General features: G+C 35.8%; 1 protein-coding gene across 1 annotated transcript in view; it reads right to left on the bottom strand.

Annotated features, from left to right (window-relative positions):
- DNAH14 (dynein axonemal heavy chain 14) overlaps positions 1-19121 on the bottom strand; it is a 324938-nt gene that overhangs the window by 124745 nt on the left and 181072 nt on the right. Inside the window, exons 36-43 of the mRNA XM_065937125.1 lie at positions 13712-13870; positions 12288-12423; positions 10657-10718; positions 9367-9551; positions 7182-7310; positions 3935-4072; positions 2781-2948; positions 1337-1507 (exon numbers count right to left, since the gene is read on the bottom strand). Of these exons, the coding sequence (XP_065793197.1) occupies positions 1337-1507; positions 2781-2948; positions 3935-4072; positions 7182-7310; positions 9367-9551; positions 10657-10718; positions 12288-12423; positions 13712-13870 (1148 nt within the window). The remainder of the gene's footprint in view (positions 1-1336; positions 1508-2780; positions 2949-3934; positions 4073-7181; positions 7311-9366; positions 9552-10656; positions 10719-12287; positions 12424-13711; positions 13871-19121) is intronic.

Here is a 19121-nt window from a genome sequence, read left to right as displayed (position 1 = left end):
GTTGTAAACACTTTACACAAGTTAGTGCCATTAATTCTCACCACAGTCCTATGAAGTAGGTACAATTACTACCTTTTCATCAGAGATGAGGAAACCGAGACACAGAGGGGTCACTTGCTAAAGGTTTCATAGCTCATAAATGGAAAGGTTGGGCTTTGAACTTGGGCAGAGCCTGTGTTTGTAACCCTTGTATTCAACTGCTTCTCAGGTTGTTAGGGAACGAAAGTGAGAAAAGAAAGGACTGGAGATTCTACTGCCTGTGTGAAGGAAAGTAGGAGTAAGAGGAGTGTGAAGCATCACCAAAGAGTAGCCCCAAAGAGGGACAAGAAGAAGAACTGCACACTGGTAGAGCCCTGAGAAATTCTGGGTAAGTAGATGGAGCTGTTGGTGGATGTGCAGATAGCTACTTTGTGAAAAGATTATTTTACCAGATGTTTAAAAAATTGGAGGGCAGAAGTGTTATGGATTAACATGAATGATGATACCAAGAAGGGTCTAGGCTGAGGAGCAGAAAACTTGGATTAAAAAAAAGTAATGACGAGTGTCTAGAAAAAAATTTTTTTTAAATCGTAGTGCTAAGAAGTTTTATTTCCTCATTTTTTGTTATTACTTTATATTTATTATCTATTTTTCATAATTTACATGCAATAGAAGGCACAGGTCTTAAATACGCAGTTTAATAAACTTTGAGAAAAAATTTTTTTTAAAGATTTCTGAATTTGTGATTTATCTAAAAAATATATAAGGGGACTTCCTTGGTGGTCCAGCGGTTAAGACTCCACGCTGGCAATCTAGGGGGTGCAGGTTAAATCTCTGGTTGGGGAACTAAAATCCTACATGCAACATGGCATGGCCAAAAGATAAAAGGAAAAAAAAATATGTGTATGCAAATGTGTGTATACATCATTCTTGGAAAGGAATTGAGAGGAGTTAGCAGAGAGGTAGCATAATGGAGTTGAGCTCACCACTTCATTTAGTTTCAACTGTTAGTGAATCAGTTACTGAAGCACTTTCCTTTGTGACCTGGACTAGAGAAGCATGCACAAACTAAAGTTCAAAGGGCTGGAGAGGGATGAGGGGTCAAAGTGTTCACGCCTGCCAGTCCTGGAGGAAAATGAGCAATTTCAAGGCTCTTAACAGGCCAAATACATGAGTAAAGGCATCAAGACCTTATCATTTCAATTGTTCCAAATCTATAATTATTTAGACATTTGCAAGTAAAAATTGGAATTGTTAATAAAGTTTTTAGTTAACATCATAGAAATGTCTGATGATGTTTATAAATCAGCATTTTTGCTCAAGACACCATTTACAAAAATTTTTTAAATAATTTTACCTCAAAATAATTCTCGAGTTCTTTTGAAAGAATCTGATAGAAAAGCACCTGTTCAGCTTGTTCAAGTAAGCGATCATGAAACACTCGGGTGGCTTCATGAACAAAGAACAGAGCAGCCATCTCTTTGGAGTTAACAACAAACTTGTCAGCTTGCAGCAAACCTAGAAGAAGCTATTAGGGATTTAAAAACAACAATTAAAAAACCATTATCAGGTAGATTGCAAAGTAAAGCCTCATTGTTTTTTTTTTGCAGGTTTATGTTTCCATAAAAATAGACCAATAATCCCAGGCAAGGATTGTCAATTCCTACAAATGATAACCTGAACTTCTGATGAGATGGACAAGTTATAAATCAGAGAAAAACTTGTATAGTGTCACCCTTGTAAGGAGAGGGCTCAAAAACTCCTCACAGGATTGCTGGAGATAAGTGATGCTTCTTAATGTTCTAAGATTGTAATTTGGGTTAAAAAATTTATAACCCATTTCAAATACACGTACTATTTTGGGCTAAAGTCCCATAGCAAAGAGATAAAAAGCAAACCAAAAGAAGATTTTTTTTTTAACATTTTAATTCAGAAAATTGACTAAATCAGCACCGTTGGTAACATTCTCTGGTGTAAAAGCAAGGCTTGTGAAAATTCAGCATGTTTATGAAATGCATGCATGTTTTCATTTGTCTGAGAGCTGCAATAAACTCTCAGAAATAAAGCAAAACCAAAATGTATGTTATAGCCTCGTCACTTCTTTCCCTGATGAGAATCTTACCCAGTACATCCCCTCATGGGGACAGACCCCTCCCTCATATTCTCGGCTTTAGCTCCTCTTTGAAGTACCTAGATGCGCAATTCTTGAATTTTTATACAGATGCTAAAACCCCCACCAAACTGAATAATTTACTACTGATAGGAGAACATAGGCCCCAGACCTATTGGAGCCTAAGGATTGATAATGCAAACCCCTGTGACCTGGCCCGGTTACCTCACCATCAACCAATTAGAGCATTGTGCACGAGCTGATCATAGACCCTATTACTCCCTCCCTCACTTGGTCCTTAAAAGTCCTTCGCTGAAACCCTCTGGGGAGTTGGAGCTGCTTGAGCACTAGTTGTCTCAGATTCCTTGTATGGTGCCTTACAACAAACACTGAACTTTCATTCACCACAACCTGGTGTCAGTAGATTGGCTTTACTTTTTAACAGTCTTAGAGGTTTCATCATTGAATTCTCTGCATGGAATTACTTTAATGATTCTTTTTAACCGGCTTATAGGATAAGCTGCTAACAGCAAAACTAATCAACTTGAATTGCTCTGTTTTTCCCCTTCTAACAATTAAGTGTTGACAGTATCAGTGAGCAGGGAAATGGAGAGCAAGTTAGTTCAGTAAAATTGCATTTTCTCAAGTTGAATTTTAAACTTAAGTTAGAGAATGAAATTTTAAAACAAACCTTAAATATATCTCGAAGATTAAACATGTAGTGACATTTCATTGGAGTTGGTAACATAGTCTGACATACTTGATAGTATACAGCTAGACAGCAAGATATTATTTGATCCTTAGTTTTCTGAACTTCTGGTACGAAATTATTGATAGAGAAATACATTCCCAAATGAACCTTTAAAGAGAAATTTTATAATTTAGTTTGCCAAAACTTTTAAGATCAGACTATTTTTAGTTAATCCCTACTAGAAAGGAGATGTATACGCTATAATGGAAGATCAATTTTGTTTAAAATGTTAGTAATCAGAATTCATTTTAAACAGATGCCAGACTAGTACAAAGACATTCTGGATGTTGAGAACTGAGGAAAGTTTCAATTGGTCCTAGTTTGGTGAAAGATTTAGAGGCCTGTGTTATGTGTTCTCTGGGGCAACTGATGCTCCACCTGTGTGTATAATACCAGTATACTGAAAATTCTTTCATATCCTTGTTGCCCAGGAAGTGTTACTAGAAGAAATATAAAGTGATAGAACTATTATCTCAGTTAAGATTGGTATATGTATATATTCTATACCAGGTTTTTTGAAGTGTAGATTATTGATCACCTGTAGAATTACTAAGTACTTTTTGAAACATAGATTTTAAAAAATAATCTTTAAATTTTATGTTATAAAAAAGAAAAAGACTTAATTAGTTTTTAAGAATTTAGTAAACTTGCATGTGATATATTTTTCTAATCAAACTAGGTTTCAAATTGAGGCATTTTTCTAATAAGATGTTTTAGAATTTCTTCTCTCAATTTTTTATTCTATAAGGAAATAAAAAAAACCAAATACTAGCAAAAATCCAAGTGTACTTCTTGGCAATGCAGATTGCTGAGCTCCATCTCAGATATATTGGATTAGAATCTATGAGAAAAAGACTTGGAATTTGCTTTAAACATTCATTAAACATGCCCCACCTGTGTTTCTTATGCACAATAACTTACATTTTTGATATTTAGAGACAAATTATAATAGTAAACCAGAAAATACAGAGAGAAAAAAATCCATCCCCTTAAGAGAATTTTCTCTTAGTATTAGTGGTTTTAATTTCTCATATTTCCCCTTATACTATAGAAATAAATTTGTTTTTTACTAGAAAATAAATTAGATGTATTACCTGGAAAATAGTTTTTATGGCAGTTTGTGGGAGATGAGGCAATACCAGAATGGAAAAATGTTTGAGCAGACGTGGGCTAATATACCTCCTACTAACTGGAAAAACACAAGCTGCAACTAGAGATAGATCTTGGATATTCTGTGGGAAGAGTAAAAAGGAAGAGGAACTGAATGTATCTATAGAAAGTGAAACATATATATCTATTTCCCAGCTCCAAAAGGACAAAAGCTTTTTAATGTTTAGGCACGTTGGGGGCTCTGAGGAGCTCTGGTTCTTTATGTCTCAGTGCAGAAAGAATTTAACAAGAGGCAAAGTGATAGATAAGAGTGATTTATTAGAATAGGATGCTTGTGAGGTTAATAAGCTGGTGGGCAGGAGGATGCCTCACCCAGAACTTAGTAGGCTACAGTTTTACAATCAAGGGAAAAGTGGAGAGTGGGAAAAGACCACATTCTTCTTCATTCTTGAGTAGATGTCAAGCTACCATCATCAGTTCCTCCTCCACATCAGGTGTGGGAGTTTTCTTGCCCCTATGTGGTGAAAATGGGGCTGTCATTGCACTATTCAAATCAGCAGAAAGGTGGTCTATGCTAAAAATGGTAAATCATATGAGGTTTTGGTATAATGTCACCTTGTCTTTATTAATCACCTTACCTTATCACTTTACTCTTCCTTATCAATGACAGTATTAGTCTGTCTTCTTAGAAGTTGTTGCTGTTGTTCGGTTGTTAAGTGGTGTCTGACGCTGTAAAACCCCATGGACTGCAGCATACCAGGCTTTCCTGTCCTTCACTATATCCTGGAGTTTGCTAAACTCATGTCCATTGAGTCAATGATGCCATCCAACCATCTCACACTCTGTCGTCACTTTCTCCTGTTGCCCTCAATGTTTCCCAGCATCAAGGTGTTTCCCAATGAGATGGCTCTTCATATCAGAAGGCCAAAGTATTGGAGCTTTAGCAACAGTCCTACCAATGAATATTCAGGACCAATTTCCTTTAGGATTGACTGGTTTGATCTCCTTGCTGTCCAAGGGACTCTCAAGAGTCTTCTCCAACACCACAGTTCAAAAGCGTCAGTTCTTCAGAGCTCAGCCTTCTTTATAGCCCAACTCTCACATATGTACATGACTACTGGAAAAACTAGAGCCTTGACTATACAAACTTTTGTCAGCAAAGTGATGTCTCTGCTTTTTAATATGCTGTCTAGGTTGGTCACAGCTTTTCTTCCAAGGAGCAAGTGCCTTTTAATTTCATGGCTTCAGTCACCATCTGCAGTGATTTTGGAGTCCAAGAAAGTAAAATCTGTTACTGCTTCCACTCTTTCCCAATCTCTGCCATGAAGTAATGGAGACAGCTGCCATGATCTTACTTTTTTCAATGTGGAATTTTAAGCCAGATTTTTCACTCTCTTCTTTCACCATCATCAAGAGGCTCTTCAGTGCCTCTTCACTTTCTGTCATTAGAATCGTATCATCTGCATATCTGAGGTTGTTCATATTCCTCCAGGCAATCTTGATTCCAGCTTGTGAAACTGTAATGTCAGAGTACAGCCCAGCATTTTGCATGATGTACTCTGCATATAAGAAGTAACCCAGAGATGCATGAGTCAAGTGCTCGGGCCTGGTGCACTGGGAAGACCCAGAGGAATCCGGTGGAGAGGGAGGTGGGAGGGGGGATCGGGATGGGAAATACGTGTAACTCTATGGCTGATTCATATCAACGTATGACAAAACCCACTGGGAAAAAAAAAAAAAAAAACATGTGTGGGGATGGAATGGGGATGGGGAAGGCTGAGTGAAGAGGCCAGATTCTGTCTCTCTGGGGCAGGGGAGGAAGTATGGACTGGAGAAGGGTCTGGGGCACCGGTCTAAGAGCACAGAGGATGGAATGATGCTGGACAGTGTTGCTGGCCAGAGGACAAAGTGCCCCAGCCTTCTTAGTTAGGAGGAAATGAAAGCCTTGTCACCGTCAAAAAAAAAAAAATAAATAAAAGAAGTAACCCAGACTAAATATAATTCCAAGACATGTTACTTCTAGGAGGCCTTCTAAATGTCATTTGGAAATAGCCTATTTTTTTTCCCCTTAAAAACCAGTCATTAGAAAATAAAGAACATGTTACTGAGGCTAGTGAAAAGGATTCTGGTAATAAGTGAGAAATGAGGAGAAAAGCCTGGTGAATGTGTCTGTAGAAAAGATATGATTAGCTGGGTGAGAAGAAGTTTGACTGCTTACATAGTATTTTGACATATTACAACATGGCATTGTAAACCTGGAATCATAATGAAATAATATAGTTTACGCATGATGGGGCATTTTCAGTTTTTTTTTTTTTCCTGCATATGTTCATTCCCAAGACCTTAGAAATACCATTATTTTCATGTCACTTCAAGAAAATTCTTTAGGTTGTTCATTTCACACCCATTTCTTGCCTTCTTTTTATCCCAGTCTCCTGGATTCTTCCTGGGGGGTTGCATCTCCATTGTCTCTGCCTTGGGTTGATGATTGATTTAGACAGTTTGAGTGGTATCTGAGTTGATGTCACTCACCAACAAGTGTATGTCAGCCAGGATCCTAGGCCTAAGTTTATCTGAGACATGAAACAACCATTTAATTTTACAGATGAGGAAACAGGCCCAGGAAGTTGAAATGATAAAGTTGGTTCTAGAAACCAGGGTTTCCAGCAAAGGAACCAAATAAGGAGAAAAGTTCATTTACTTTTTAAAACATTAAACCCTTCTGATTGAGTTCGATGAAGCAAAGATAATTACATAAAAATATCTGTTTGGAATTTTTTTGACCTTGTAAATAAGGTCTGAAAATCCTTTATGTTCTTGAAAATAAAGATGCGGAATAGTCTTACACAGAGATTAAAAATGTATTTCTTAAGCCACATTTTCATTAGTTTTTCTTATATGCAATAGTTGCTGAGGCACTGAAAAATTTGAATAACTATTAATGTGTTTAACAATAGTGAGCATTTTTTTGACTCAGAAACCAAACCTATAGGACACACTTGCAATTTTTATTAAGATTTAATCCTACTAAAAGTAGAATTTCTATGAACCCATAGGCTTGTGCTGAATTGCAAGATGTAATTACAATTGTTAAATTAAGATCTCGACTTTATGTCTATCTGACTAGATTTTCTAAATATCTTGCTTAACTCACTCAACATTGTTAGAAATATTGAACTTATTGTTAAGTAACCACATTTAACATGAAGAAAATCTCAGTATAAACTGTACCTTCCATGCAATTTTTTCAGTATCATAAATTCCTCCCATATCTAATAATTGTCTGATTAACTCCAGCGGTGGCTGTGCTTCATACATATCTGATTCTGGCATATTCAGATCATCAATAAAAATTACAATCTTAAAGAAGACAAAAGGTTTTAAAAAATATATTAAACTTGATTTATGAATTAGGAATATTAAATATGCTATGCTAAGAATATGCTAGGAAGAAAATTATATGTAATGATGTGTACATATACAGCATGGAATATTACTCAGCTGTTAAAAAGAATTCATTTGAATCAGTTCTAATGAGATGGATGAAACTGGAGCCCATTATACAGAGTGAAGTAAGTCAGAAAGATAAAGAACATTACAGTATACTAACACGTATATATGGAATTTGGAAAGATGGTAACGATAACCCTATATGCAAAACAGAAAAAGAGACACAGAAGTACAGAACAGACTTTTGAACTCTGTGGGAGAAGGTGAGGGTGGGATGTTTCAAAAGAACAGCATGTATATTATCTATGGTGAAACAGATCACCAGCCCAGGTGGGATGCATGAGACAAGTGCTCGGGCCTGGTGTACTGGGAGGACCCAGAGGAGTCGGGTGGAGAGGGAGGTGGGAGGGGGGATCGGGATGGGGAATACGTGTAACTCAATGGCTGATTCATGTCATTGTATGACAAAACCCACTGAAATGTTGTGAAGTAATTAGCCTCCAACTAATAAAAAAAAAATTAAAAAAAAAAAAAGCAGATGATCAAATTCTATTTTGAAGATATGACTTTAGAAAACAGTAATCTATCAAAATAGTGGAAACTCTACTCATTCTCTACAGACTTCCAATAATTATATCTAATTATAGTTAGAAATGTATTTGATGGTGGACAAAGTAATCTTATCAAGGCTATTGGCTACAGGAACATGGATATTATTCATGCAGCATTTACCTATTGCATGCCTGCTATTGGCAATGCACTGTTTTAGGTATTTCATCATTTATTTAACATGTATCCTGATTTAGGAACAAAATTGTTATCTGTAACTAAAAATTTGAAATTCTGCTGCAAATGCTGTTGTCGGGGGCAACCAGCAGGAAAGTCAGGCACATTTCCAGCTTTTAAACCTGTGTTACTTTCTACCCTTGAAACTATTATGCATTTAAGTGTACTGATTGTATTAACTATCTCTTCATGAATTAGCCCCTTTTGATTGCATTTATTTTTGTAAAACAAGATTTAAAAAATATAGACAGCCATTTATTTTGAATTATCTAATTACTTAATTTGTAACTATCATATCAATATCATCTTTTTTTGGGTAAGATACTCTGTTTGCCCTCTATCACAAACTGGGTAATTATAGGTAAACCAATTTGACCAAAATTTCGCCTACTTGCATTTTTCATTGCTGTGATTAGGTTGACCAATTATTACTCCTTTCAAAATCCTTAGGATATAGCCAATTAAGTAAAGAGTCATAAAGTTTATCTAAATCTTCAGTTAAAATTAAGGAAGGGAAATCTGAATCAAACCCTTGAAAGCTCTCGAAATTGATGGGCACAGGGGCTAAACTCACGGGTTCTTAAGGGCCCCCATGTGATTTTCTTACTAATCAATCCTGAATTTTGACCTTCAGCTTATTTTAGGAAATGACTGGAACCACTGATTGTAAATTTCAGTTGTGACAGAGGGTTTGGTTCAACAAGTGGACAGTTAGTAATGCACCAAGCAGACTGACGATAAAAATAAGGAACGCCCAGTACCACTTCAAGAAAGTAGGAGTTGTCCGAGTTATTACCAAGCTATTCTCTTAGTCCCTTTCCTTGATGCTGTGAATATCACAAAGTTCTCTCCCTTTCTTTTGGAAAAAAAAATGTGCTGACATATACAGTAAAAGGTCACTGACATCTAACGCATTTTCTGGCCTTGTCTGCTCACATTTAATTCAGATTCCAGCAGCTTCTTTAGGCCTTAATAATTCTGAATCAGTACAATTCTTCATGTTGTAAATGGAGTTATGTTGATCTGGAAACCAAAGTTTCCATTATAAAGTGAATTTTCTAGTAATGTTCAGGAGTATAGTTACACTTGTCTTTCCCCATATATTAGTATTAATTAAAATAAGTCACTATCACTTGAGTAGTATAAGCATATTAGTCAACAGGTATGGGAGATGTTTTACCCTATTGTTTTTTGGTGCTCCAAGAGAGTCTTTAGATCTTCTTACTAACTTCTTAAGAATCATCTCCTTAGTTTGGGCAGCTGACGTATTGATGTTAAAATTTATTGCAGAGACTATAATTCCTTTATTACCATTTTTAAATGAACTTTCACCAGTTTTATCTTCTGCCTTTTTAGTAATCTTATCTATGACACCACATATAGAAAAAGGTCAAGTTAGAATAGTTTCAGAATATTTGTGCTTTACTAAGTTATTAAAAATATAAAAATCACATAATTTTACTCTACTATTGTCCTTTTCAAGAAATTACTCTGAGGACATTTCAGTGAGAGAAGAAATACCAACTACAAAATGTTTCCAAGTATTTCCTTACTTTTGTGTGGTTGAGAGTGTTTCTTTGCAAGCCCACAGACTGTATAGCCTTCTGGGTTCCTTTGTCCATGGGATTTCTCAGGCAAGAATACTGGAGTGGGTTGCCATTTCCCACTCTAAGGAATCTTCCTGCCCCAGGGATCGAGCCTGCATCTCCTACATTGGCAGGCGGATTCTTTACTACTGAGCCGCCTGGGAAACCCATGAAAACTCATAAAACCCTCTTTTTATTTATGCACAATGCACACATATAACTTTCTCTGCTTTTAAAATATTTAGATTTCCAACATACTATATTATAACAAAATTACACACGAAACTCTAAAAGCAGAATGTAGGCACTGAAATTAGGACACGTTCCTTGAGTGAGCATCATCTAGAAGGATTATTTGGGATGGATGATTATTTTGGTAAAAACAAAACCAAACAACTCTTCTGGCAGGAATTTGGGGGCCAGACTCCCATTCTCATTCTATAGCTCTCTCTGGACCACCCATCTTTTCCTCTTCAGAACAGAGCTGTTGCTCCCCACACTACTAAATCAGATTTTTAAGGCTGAGGCTCCTGAAACTCGATTTGAGAACAGCTATAGAATCACAACTTTTCTACTGCAGTATTTCTAAAAGCATTAAAGAGCAGGATAGACAAATATTGCTTTCAGTTACTTCTAGACTTAGTCTGTTTCTACTGATGAGCCAGGATACCGGCTTTCTGGTAAGCAGTTTTAGTACCCCTCTACCATAAGCATTCTTTCTAGCTTTCAAGTAGGGTGGAAGAGTTTGAGATGATAGAGGATGTTTCTCAGATTTTAAATTTTAAACTAAAAATTCAAAATTTTATTCTGAGCTATTTGACAGTATATGAAATGACATGCATATGATTGAGATAGGAAGATTTAAAAACTACTGTAATACATACCTAGTCCTCCAGTTGCTGTCTTATGAGTTTCAGAAAGCAAGATGCTGATATTCTGTTTGAAGCTATTGGAATAAAATGTTTTAAGGATTCAAAATTAGTTTATTTACCATAGTATCCAATTGAACAAAATATAATGAAACTATCAGGGTTTGGCTGATTTTACTCTTACTGCCTACTAGGAAACAACTATAAACTTTTTCCTGTTCACACTTAGAAAGATAAAATTAGTTACTATTAGAAGTGATACTCGAATTTAACAAAACATGGGCTTACTCTTAAAAACAAACTGAACAAATTGTTAAAATGCCAGGCGATAGGATCGATAGGATATTTTCTATGGATGGTAAGCTATTAACTCTCTTGTCCCTTTATAAAATGCATTTTGCCTTATTGCTCACTCAACAAAAGGCCCATTCACCTTTATTTTGGTTTTGTCTTCAGCGGTTTCTTTTTTAATGTTATCTTTCTTTATGGTCACTTCAGTTTAAATACTGAACATATAGTAAAATCAATTTTTTCAGACTCCATTATTCTTGATTATCATAATTCAGATAAGGAAAGATTCTTATTGTATTAAATGCTTCAAAAATTATTTCTCTGCTTTTTTAAGGCCTTATTTAGGTGTAGAAGGATACTATTAATATTCCAAAATCATCAGTGTGAGAAATAGATGATGGTGACTTGGACTAAAAGTGACATTGAATAAAAAGAAGCAGAGGAATTCAGATGTATTTTGAAGACAGCACAGACTTGACTAATAGAAGACTGGCTATGCAGCAGAGGAAAATGGGGATACAAGGGTTGGGAGGAATCAGACAGGTTATTGGGGATGGGCAGGTGAGGCGAAAAGGGAGAATTCAAAGATGATTTGTAGGTTTCAGGCTTGAATAACTGGTCTCATTTATTGCAGCGAGACACACTGGAGGAAGAATTGATTTGGAAGAGAAATTAAGAGTAACACTTTGGCTATGTTAATGTAGAGATGTTCAGGAGATATCTAAGTATACATGTGACACAGGTCATTGGACATATTAGATTCATGATTAGAGGAAAGGTCCAATATGAATCTCTCCACAATTACAGTTTCTTATTCAATTCAAACAATGTTGGGCTTCTCTAGTATTTTAACAGAATCAGAATCAACTTGAAACACTTATAATCTTTATTTGCACAATTTAGATTTCTTTTTCATTCCTTTTTTTCCCTCAGGAAGAGACACACAGAATGACAAAGTTCTTTGTAAAGAATACTTTTTATGTTTGATAAGAAGGAAATTTATTTTTAATGCAAAAAACAAAAACACAAACCCCAGATATATACAACGTCGTATTTGTATGTTTTAGTTGCATTTTTCCAGGAAGGAAAATAGCTTGTAATTGTACATTGTTATGTAGAACAAACTGAGATCTTAAATTTAGTTTTTTATTTAAAATAAATGTAAGAAATTTTCACTTAAAGAAATTAATCTAGTTGTTAATACTCTAGAAAAGTAGAGATTTTCTTCTCACTTCTCTTTTGAATGATTCTGTATTTTCACATAACAGGTTTGCTTCTTTAAAATAAGGTACATTTATACATTAGGGCAAACTATGTTTTTACCAGACAAATCAAATTTAGAGTTTAATGTATACAACCTTGATTTTTTAATTTCATTATATAATAGGACTTCTCCTAAAATTGATCCATATTTCACATCAAGTGCTCCTGAGCCCTCTAACTTTTCAAGCATTTGATTAATGGCAGCGGTTTTTCCAACTCCAAAGTCTCCTAAGGGAAAAAATATGTTAGGCTAAATTTATATACAAGAAAATGAGTAGATGCTAACATATTAAAATGAAACAATAACACTTGATATTTGAGAATTGCATGAAAACTGTATTTTTGCTCTTTCATTAAAAAAAATGTGGTTAAGAATGGGTGAACAAGGTAGTATGTAAACCTCTCAAAATCATTTGAATTATTTACATCTTTTAAAAAAGAAAAGATTAGGAGTTAATCATCTTTTATCTAATGTTCATTTACATCTATGGCAAATCTTTTTGCTTACAGCACAGCAGAACTACTACATGAAATTAGTTTTCCTGAAAATTTTTTGCCAATCCAATCTGGGAGACAAATTTGATAACTAGCGATTTACTGCAACAGAACAGAAAATTATGACTCTATAATTTACCAAATATTAAGCAAAACTAACAATTTCCTTTGACCAAACTGAAGGCAAGGTATGGATTATCTGAGAGTTTCAGCTTCATTTTGCCTGCATACTTTGAATACAGAACTGGGAAAGTGATATTAATGACTTTGGTGAAAGGCAACACAACTTAGAAAAGATAACTGAATGGGTTGAAATAAATGTTAAGAAAGAGCAGAATCTGTATTGAATTTCTCCTTTGATAATGGTAAAGGGTTGAAATATTTTAACAATGGGCTGAAGAATTATGTGTACACTTTTTTTTTTTTTAATCAGGCAGTTTCTTTTTATTTTTGACTTGCATGTAGTTATGTGTTTAAACTGAAGTAAATCAATCAATGGTGCCAATGGTCCTCTAAGGACCTTAGCCCAGAGGCTATGTAGGTCATATTTATATTAATCCAATAGTTCTACTTCTGGAATTTGCCTTGAAGGTAATGAAAAGAGGAAAAAGATTTATAATGTTCTGTATTGGCAAACAGGGTTTCCCTGGTGGCTCAGCAATGAAGAATCTGCCTGCAATGCAAGAGATGTGTGTTCGATCCCTGGGTAGGGAAGATCCCCTGGAGAAGGAAATGGCAACCCATTCCAATATTCTTGACTGGGAAATCCCATGGACAGAGCAACCTGGCAGACTACAGTCCATGTGGTCGCAAAGAGTCAAACGCAACTTAGAGACTAAACAGCAAAAATTGGCAAACCTGGGGAAATGGGCATTTGTACACTGTTAGTAAGAATGTATATTGAAAGAGGTACTAAACCTTTTCAGGGCATATTTTTTCCCACTTGTAAAATAAAATGCTTGGACTACATAATGATTAAGCTCTTCCTAACTCTGAAATTATATTTAAATATTTTTAATACCTGTGAGAAGTACTGGGCAGGAATTCTTTAAAAGAAGGCTAACAAGAAAAGAAAGGCATGTTGTGTCTCTGGTAGCAATATAATTAATACTCTCTCCACATTCTGTCATCTTCAAGAGGTTTTCACTGGATCCTTGAGAATCAGCTAGTATTGAAGTTCCTGTTAAAATTTTTTTTTAAAGTTTTAAATGACCTATGACTAAATGTTAATTTCATCTTTTAGATACTAAATACTTTCTGGAAAAGTCTATACATTATAAAACAATTTAAATATATACATATAAGCCACTATTGTTGCAAGTGCCTGGGTGCCTCTGCTGATCTCAGAAAATTTCCCTTTCATTCATACTTTAGGCTGGTGAACTCACAACACACATTTCTAAGTCCACCACATACAAACTCTGATTTTTTCTACCACCAAACACACTCAAATGCCCTCATATGCAATGTAAGTGTCTCCTCTACTTTCCCTTCAGTAAAAATGAAAGTAACTCTCCTGCCAAAGACTCCTGCAATCCTTTTTTAAAGAACATCACTTCTTCGGTAATCCTTCCCCCTCATCCCTATCAGTCTCTCCTTTCTATTGGAATTTTCCATTGTATAAACATATATGTGCTAGTATCACCAATCTTTTTAGTGATTGAACCATATGAAATTGATATTTTTCTTAGTAAAAATCAGGTGAATATGGCCAATTTCATGTGAAATAAAATGCACACACACACACACACACACCCCAAATGAAACCAAATCTCTCTTGATCCCATAGCCTCCTATTACACAGCCAAAACCCTCAAAAGGGTTAAATACTACATAGCCTCACTTCCTCATCTTTCATTTTACCCCTTTTTAAATTAAAAATTAATACATTCACATGGTACACATTTCAAAACTATGGTATGCAAAGGTATACATACATGGTCTCTTTCTCATACCTATGTCCTAGTTAATTACCTAATTCCCAATATGTGGATACATTTCTGCAATTTTTAAAAAGTTTAGTGTAATTTTAGAGATTCTTCTTTAACCTTAAAGACTTTTTTCTGATTAACATTGCATTTAATGAATATATAATAAAATAGTCACCAAAGCTCCAGTAATAGATATTTATGGCATTTCCAATCTTTTGCTATTACAAATAAAGCTAAGTTAATGTCATTTTTGGACATATGTCAAATAATTTCTTCTAAGTAGAGTTGGTGGGTCACTATAAACTTACATATAATTTATAATTTCGATAGATATTGACAAATTGTCCTCTAATGTTTGAAAGTCTTTGAGGCCTTACCCCTTTGCCAAAAGTATCAAACTTTTTGATCCTCATCAATATTATAGGTGAAAAAAATGTATCTAATTCTAGTTTATTTTGAATTTCTTTTATTATGAGTCAACTCTTTATATCTCAGAGCCATTTGTTTTTCTATGAACTATTTATTTATATTCTTTATCCGTTTTTTTTCACAGAAAATGGGCACCTGGTCTTTTATTTTGAACTGTAGAAGCTACTTACATATTTAAAAAATTAGCCTTTTGTAATACACAACTTAATGACTGAACAACAGGTTTGGTAAGCATGTGATTTGCTTCCAAGATATAACAGGTAGCAGTTTTGCCAAGTGGTTAGCCATGGCATAACAGGAGTCATGAGCATTCAAGCAAGACTTCTACACTGAGTCTTTGCTGCCAACATCTGCCTTTTAAGTTAGTGTCAGGTATCACGATTTTTTCAAGTTACTGCCTTATTTATAGGTACTAAATTCTATATTAATTATGATACAAGTTCTGTCTGCTCTAGTAAGGATACAAATATAACAATGGTGTTTCAAAGGTGGAATTTTATTCTTCTCTTACAAAACAGTCCAGGGCTTATATGTAAGCACTGCAGTATCAGGAACCCACACTTGGCTTCTTTCATCTTTTTTTTGCCATTGTTAACATGCACTTCCCATATCTAGGTCCCAGATGGTTATTTAGGCCCTGCCACCATATTTGCAACTCAGAAGCCGAATTTGCATCTCAGAAAACACTAATATTAATACATTCTTTTCTTTTTTAAATAGGAGGATAATTGCTTTACAGTGAGTCTTGGTTTCTGCTGTACAATGACACAAATCAGCCATAAGTATATATATATTCCCTCCCTCTTGAACCTCCCTCCCACTTCCCCCCATCTCACCCTTCTAAGTTGTCACAGAGCACTGGGCTGAGCTCTCTGTATTATATAGCAACATTCCACTAGCTATCTCTTTTACACATGTTAATGTACATATTTCAAGGCTATTTCCTCAATTCATCCCACCATCTCCTTGTGCCATTATTCACTTCTGTTCACATTTCATTGTCTAAAACTGGGTTATTTAGCTGCAAGGAAGGTTTAATTGGAAAACCAGTTGACCACATGAATACTTTATTCACAGAGAGACAGGAAAGCGTGGAGATGATTGACAAGAAGCAGTTTACGCCACACAAGGTATTAACATAAGAGGAATATGGAAAGAAAGGTAGGATCAACTTAGCATAATAGTCCCAAATTGTCTAATATTACTATTAACTTTGCCACCATGAAAATCCTATTATTCCATCTTGTTATTGAAGAAGGAAACATAATATGTTTTCCTATATCCCCACTCAGGATTCACTGGAAATTGCTTTATTAATAAAAATGAATAAATATTTATTGAATATTAATGAATGTTGAGGTTCAGAATACATCCTTGGTGACCACAGATTTGTTGTTGCAGTTGCTAAGGCATGTCCGACTGTTTGCAACCCAATGGACGGCAGCACACCAGGCTTCCCTGTCCTTCACTATCTCCTGGAGTTTGCTCAAACTCATGTCCATTGTGTTAATGATGCTATCCAACCATCTTATTCTCTGTTGCCCAGTTCTCCTACCTTCAATCTTTCCCAGCCTCAGAGTCTTTTCCAGTGAGTTGGTTCTTCGCATCAGGCGGCCAAAGTATTGGAGCTTCAGCTTCAGCAATGGTCTTTCTAGTGAATACTCAGGGTTGATTTCTTTTAGTATTGACTGGTTTGATTTCCTTGTTGTGCAAGGGACTCTCAAGAGTCTTCTTCAGCACCGCAGTTCAAAGCATCAATTCTTGTGCCCAACCTTTTTTATGGTCCAACTCTCACATCCATACATGACTACTGGAAAAACCATAGCTTTGACTAGATGGACCTTTGTTGGCAAAGTGATGTCTCTGATTTTTAATATGCTCTTTCAGTTTGTCATAGCTTTCCTTCCAAAGAGTAAGCGACTGTTAATTTCATGGCTGCAATCACCATCCGCAGTGATTTGGGAGCCCAGGAAAATAAAATCTGTCACTGTTTCCACTTTTTCCCCTTTTATTTGCCATGAAGTGGTGAGACTGGAAGCCATGATCTTAGTTTTTTGAATGTTGAGTTTTAAGCCAGCTTGTTCACTCTCCTCTTTCACCCTCATCAAGAGACTCTTTAGTTCCTCTTCACTTTCTGCCATTAGAATGGCATCATCTGCATATCTGAGATTGTTCATATTTCTCCTGGCAATGTTGATTCCAACTTGTGATTCATCCAACCTGGCATTTTGCACGATGTACTCTACATATAAGTTAAATAAGCAGAGTGATAATATACAGCCTTGATGTACTCCTTTCCCAATCTGGAACCAGTCGGTTGCTCCACGTCCAGTTCTAACTGTTGTTTCTTGACCTGAATACAGATTCCTCAGGAGGCAAGTAAGGTGGTCTGGTGGTAAGAGATTCCCATCTCTTTCAGATTTTTTCACAGTTTGTTGTGATCCACACAGTCAAAGGCTTTAGCATATGTACTGCTTCAGTGAAGCAGAAGTAAATGTTTTTCTGGAATTCGTTTGCTTTCACTGTGATCCCACAAATGTTGGCAATTTGATCACTGGTTCCTCTGCCTTTTTAAAATCCAGCTTGTACATCTGAAAGTTCCAGGCCACTACTGAGGCCTGGATTGAAGTACTTGAGTATTACCTTGCTAGCATGTGAAATTAGTGCATTTGTATGGGTTTGAATATTCTTTGGCATTGCCCTTCTTTGGGATTGGAATGAAAACTGACCTTTTCCAGTCTTGTGGCCATTGCTGAATTTTCCAAATTTGCTGACACATTGAGTACAGCACTTAAATAGCATCATCTTTTAGGATTTTAAATAGCTTCGCTGGAATTCTGTCACCTCCACTAGCTTTGTGTGTAGTATGCTTCCTAAGGCCCACTTGACTTCATACTCCAGGATGTTTGGCTCTAGGTGAGTGACCACACCATCATGGTTATCTGGATCATTAACACCTTTTTTGTATAGTTTTTCTGTATATTCTTGCCACTTCATAATCTCTTCTACTTCTGTTAGGTCCTTGATGTTTCTGTCCTTTCTTGTGCCCATCCTTGCATGAAATGTTCCCTTGGTATCTCTAACTTTCTTGAAGAGGTCTCTATTCTTTCCCATTATATCATTCCCATTCTATTGTTTTCCTTTATTTCTTTGCATTGTTCACATAAGAAGCGTTTCTTATCTCTCCTTGCTATTCTCTGGAACTCTGCATTCAGCTAGGTATACCTTTTCCTTTTTCTCTTGTTTTTTGCTTCTCTTCTTTCCTCTGCTATTGTAAGGCCTCCTCAGACAAACACTTTGCCTTCTTGAATTTCTTTTTCTTTAGGATGGCTTTGGTCACCACCTCCTGTGCAATGTTATGAACCTCTGTTCATAGTTCTTCAGGCACTCTGTCCATCTGATCTAATCCCTTGAATCTATTCATCTCCTCCACTGTATAAACATAAGGGATTTGATTTAGGTCATATCTGAATGACCTAGTGGTTTCCCCTACTTTCTTCAATTTAAGCCTGAATATCGAATGAGGAGTTCATAATCTGAGTCACAGTCAGCCCCAGGTCTAATTTTTGCTGACCGTATAGAGCTTCTCTATCTTCAGCTGCAAAGAATATAATCAGTATGATTATTGTCGCCTCTCACATTGTTGAAAGGTGTTTGCTATAACCAGTGCGTTCTCTTCACAAAACTCTGCTAGCCTTTGCCCTGCTTCATTTTGAACCCCAAGGTCAAACTTGCCTGTTACTCCAGGTGTCTCTTGACTTCCTATTTTTGCATTTCAATCCCCTATGATGAAAAGGACATCTATTTTTGGTGTTAGTTCTAGAAGGTCTTGAAGGAATGGTAACCACTCCAGCATTCTTGCCTCGAGAACATCATAATCAGTATGAAAAGACTATAGATTAGGGGTACTCTTTTTAAACAAAAAATGCTTTCGGGAAAAAAACTTTAATCATAAAAGGTAATTTTTGAAGTGTGATGCTCAAACAATCTGTTATACTATGGGTTACCATGGGAAAAATGATATCGATATCCTTAAATGTTATGAATTAATAATGTTAAATAGTCTTTCAT

This window comes from Muntiacus reevesi, chromosome 5, assembly GCF_963930625.1.
Source record: "Muntiacus reevesi chromosome 5, mMunRee1.1, whole genome shotgun sequence".
NCBI lineage: Eukaryota > Metazoa > Chordata > Mammalia > Artiodactyla > Cervidae > Muntiacus > Muntiacus reevesi.
Note: the sequence above shows the minus strand (reverse complement) of the source record. Positions and strands in the feature narration are given on the sequence as shown.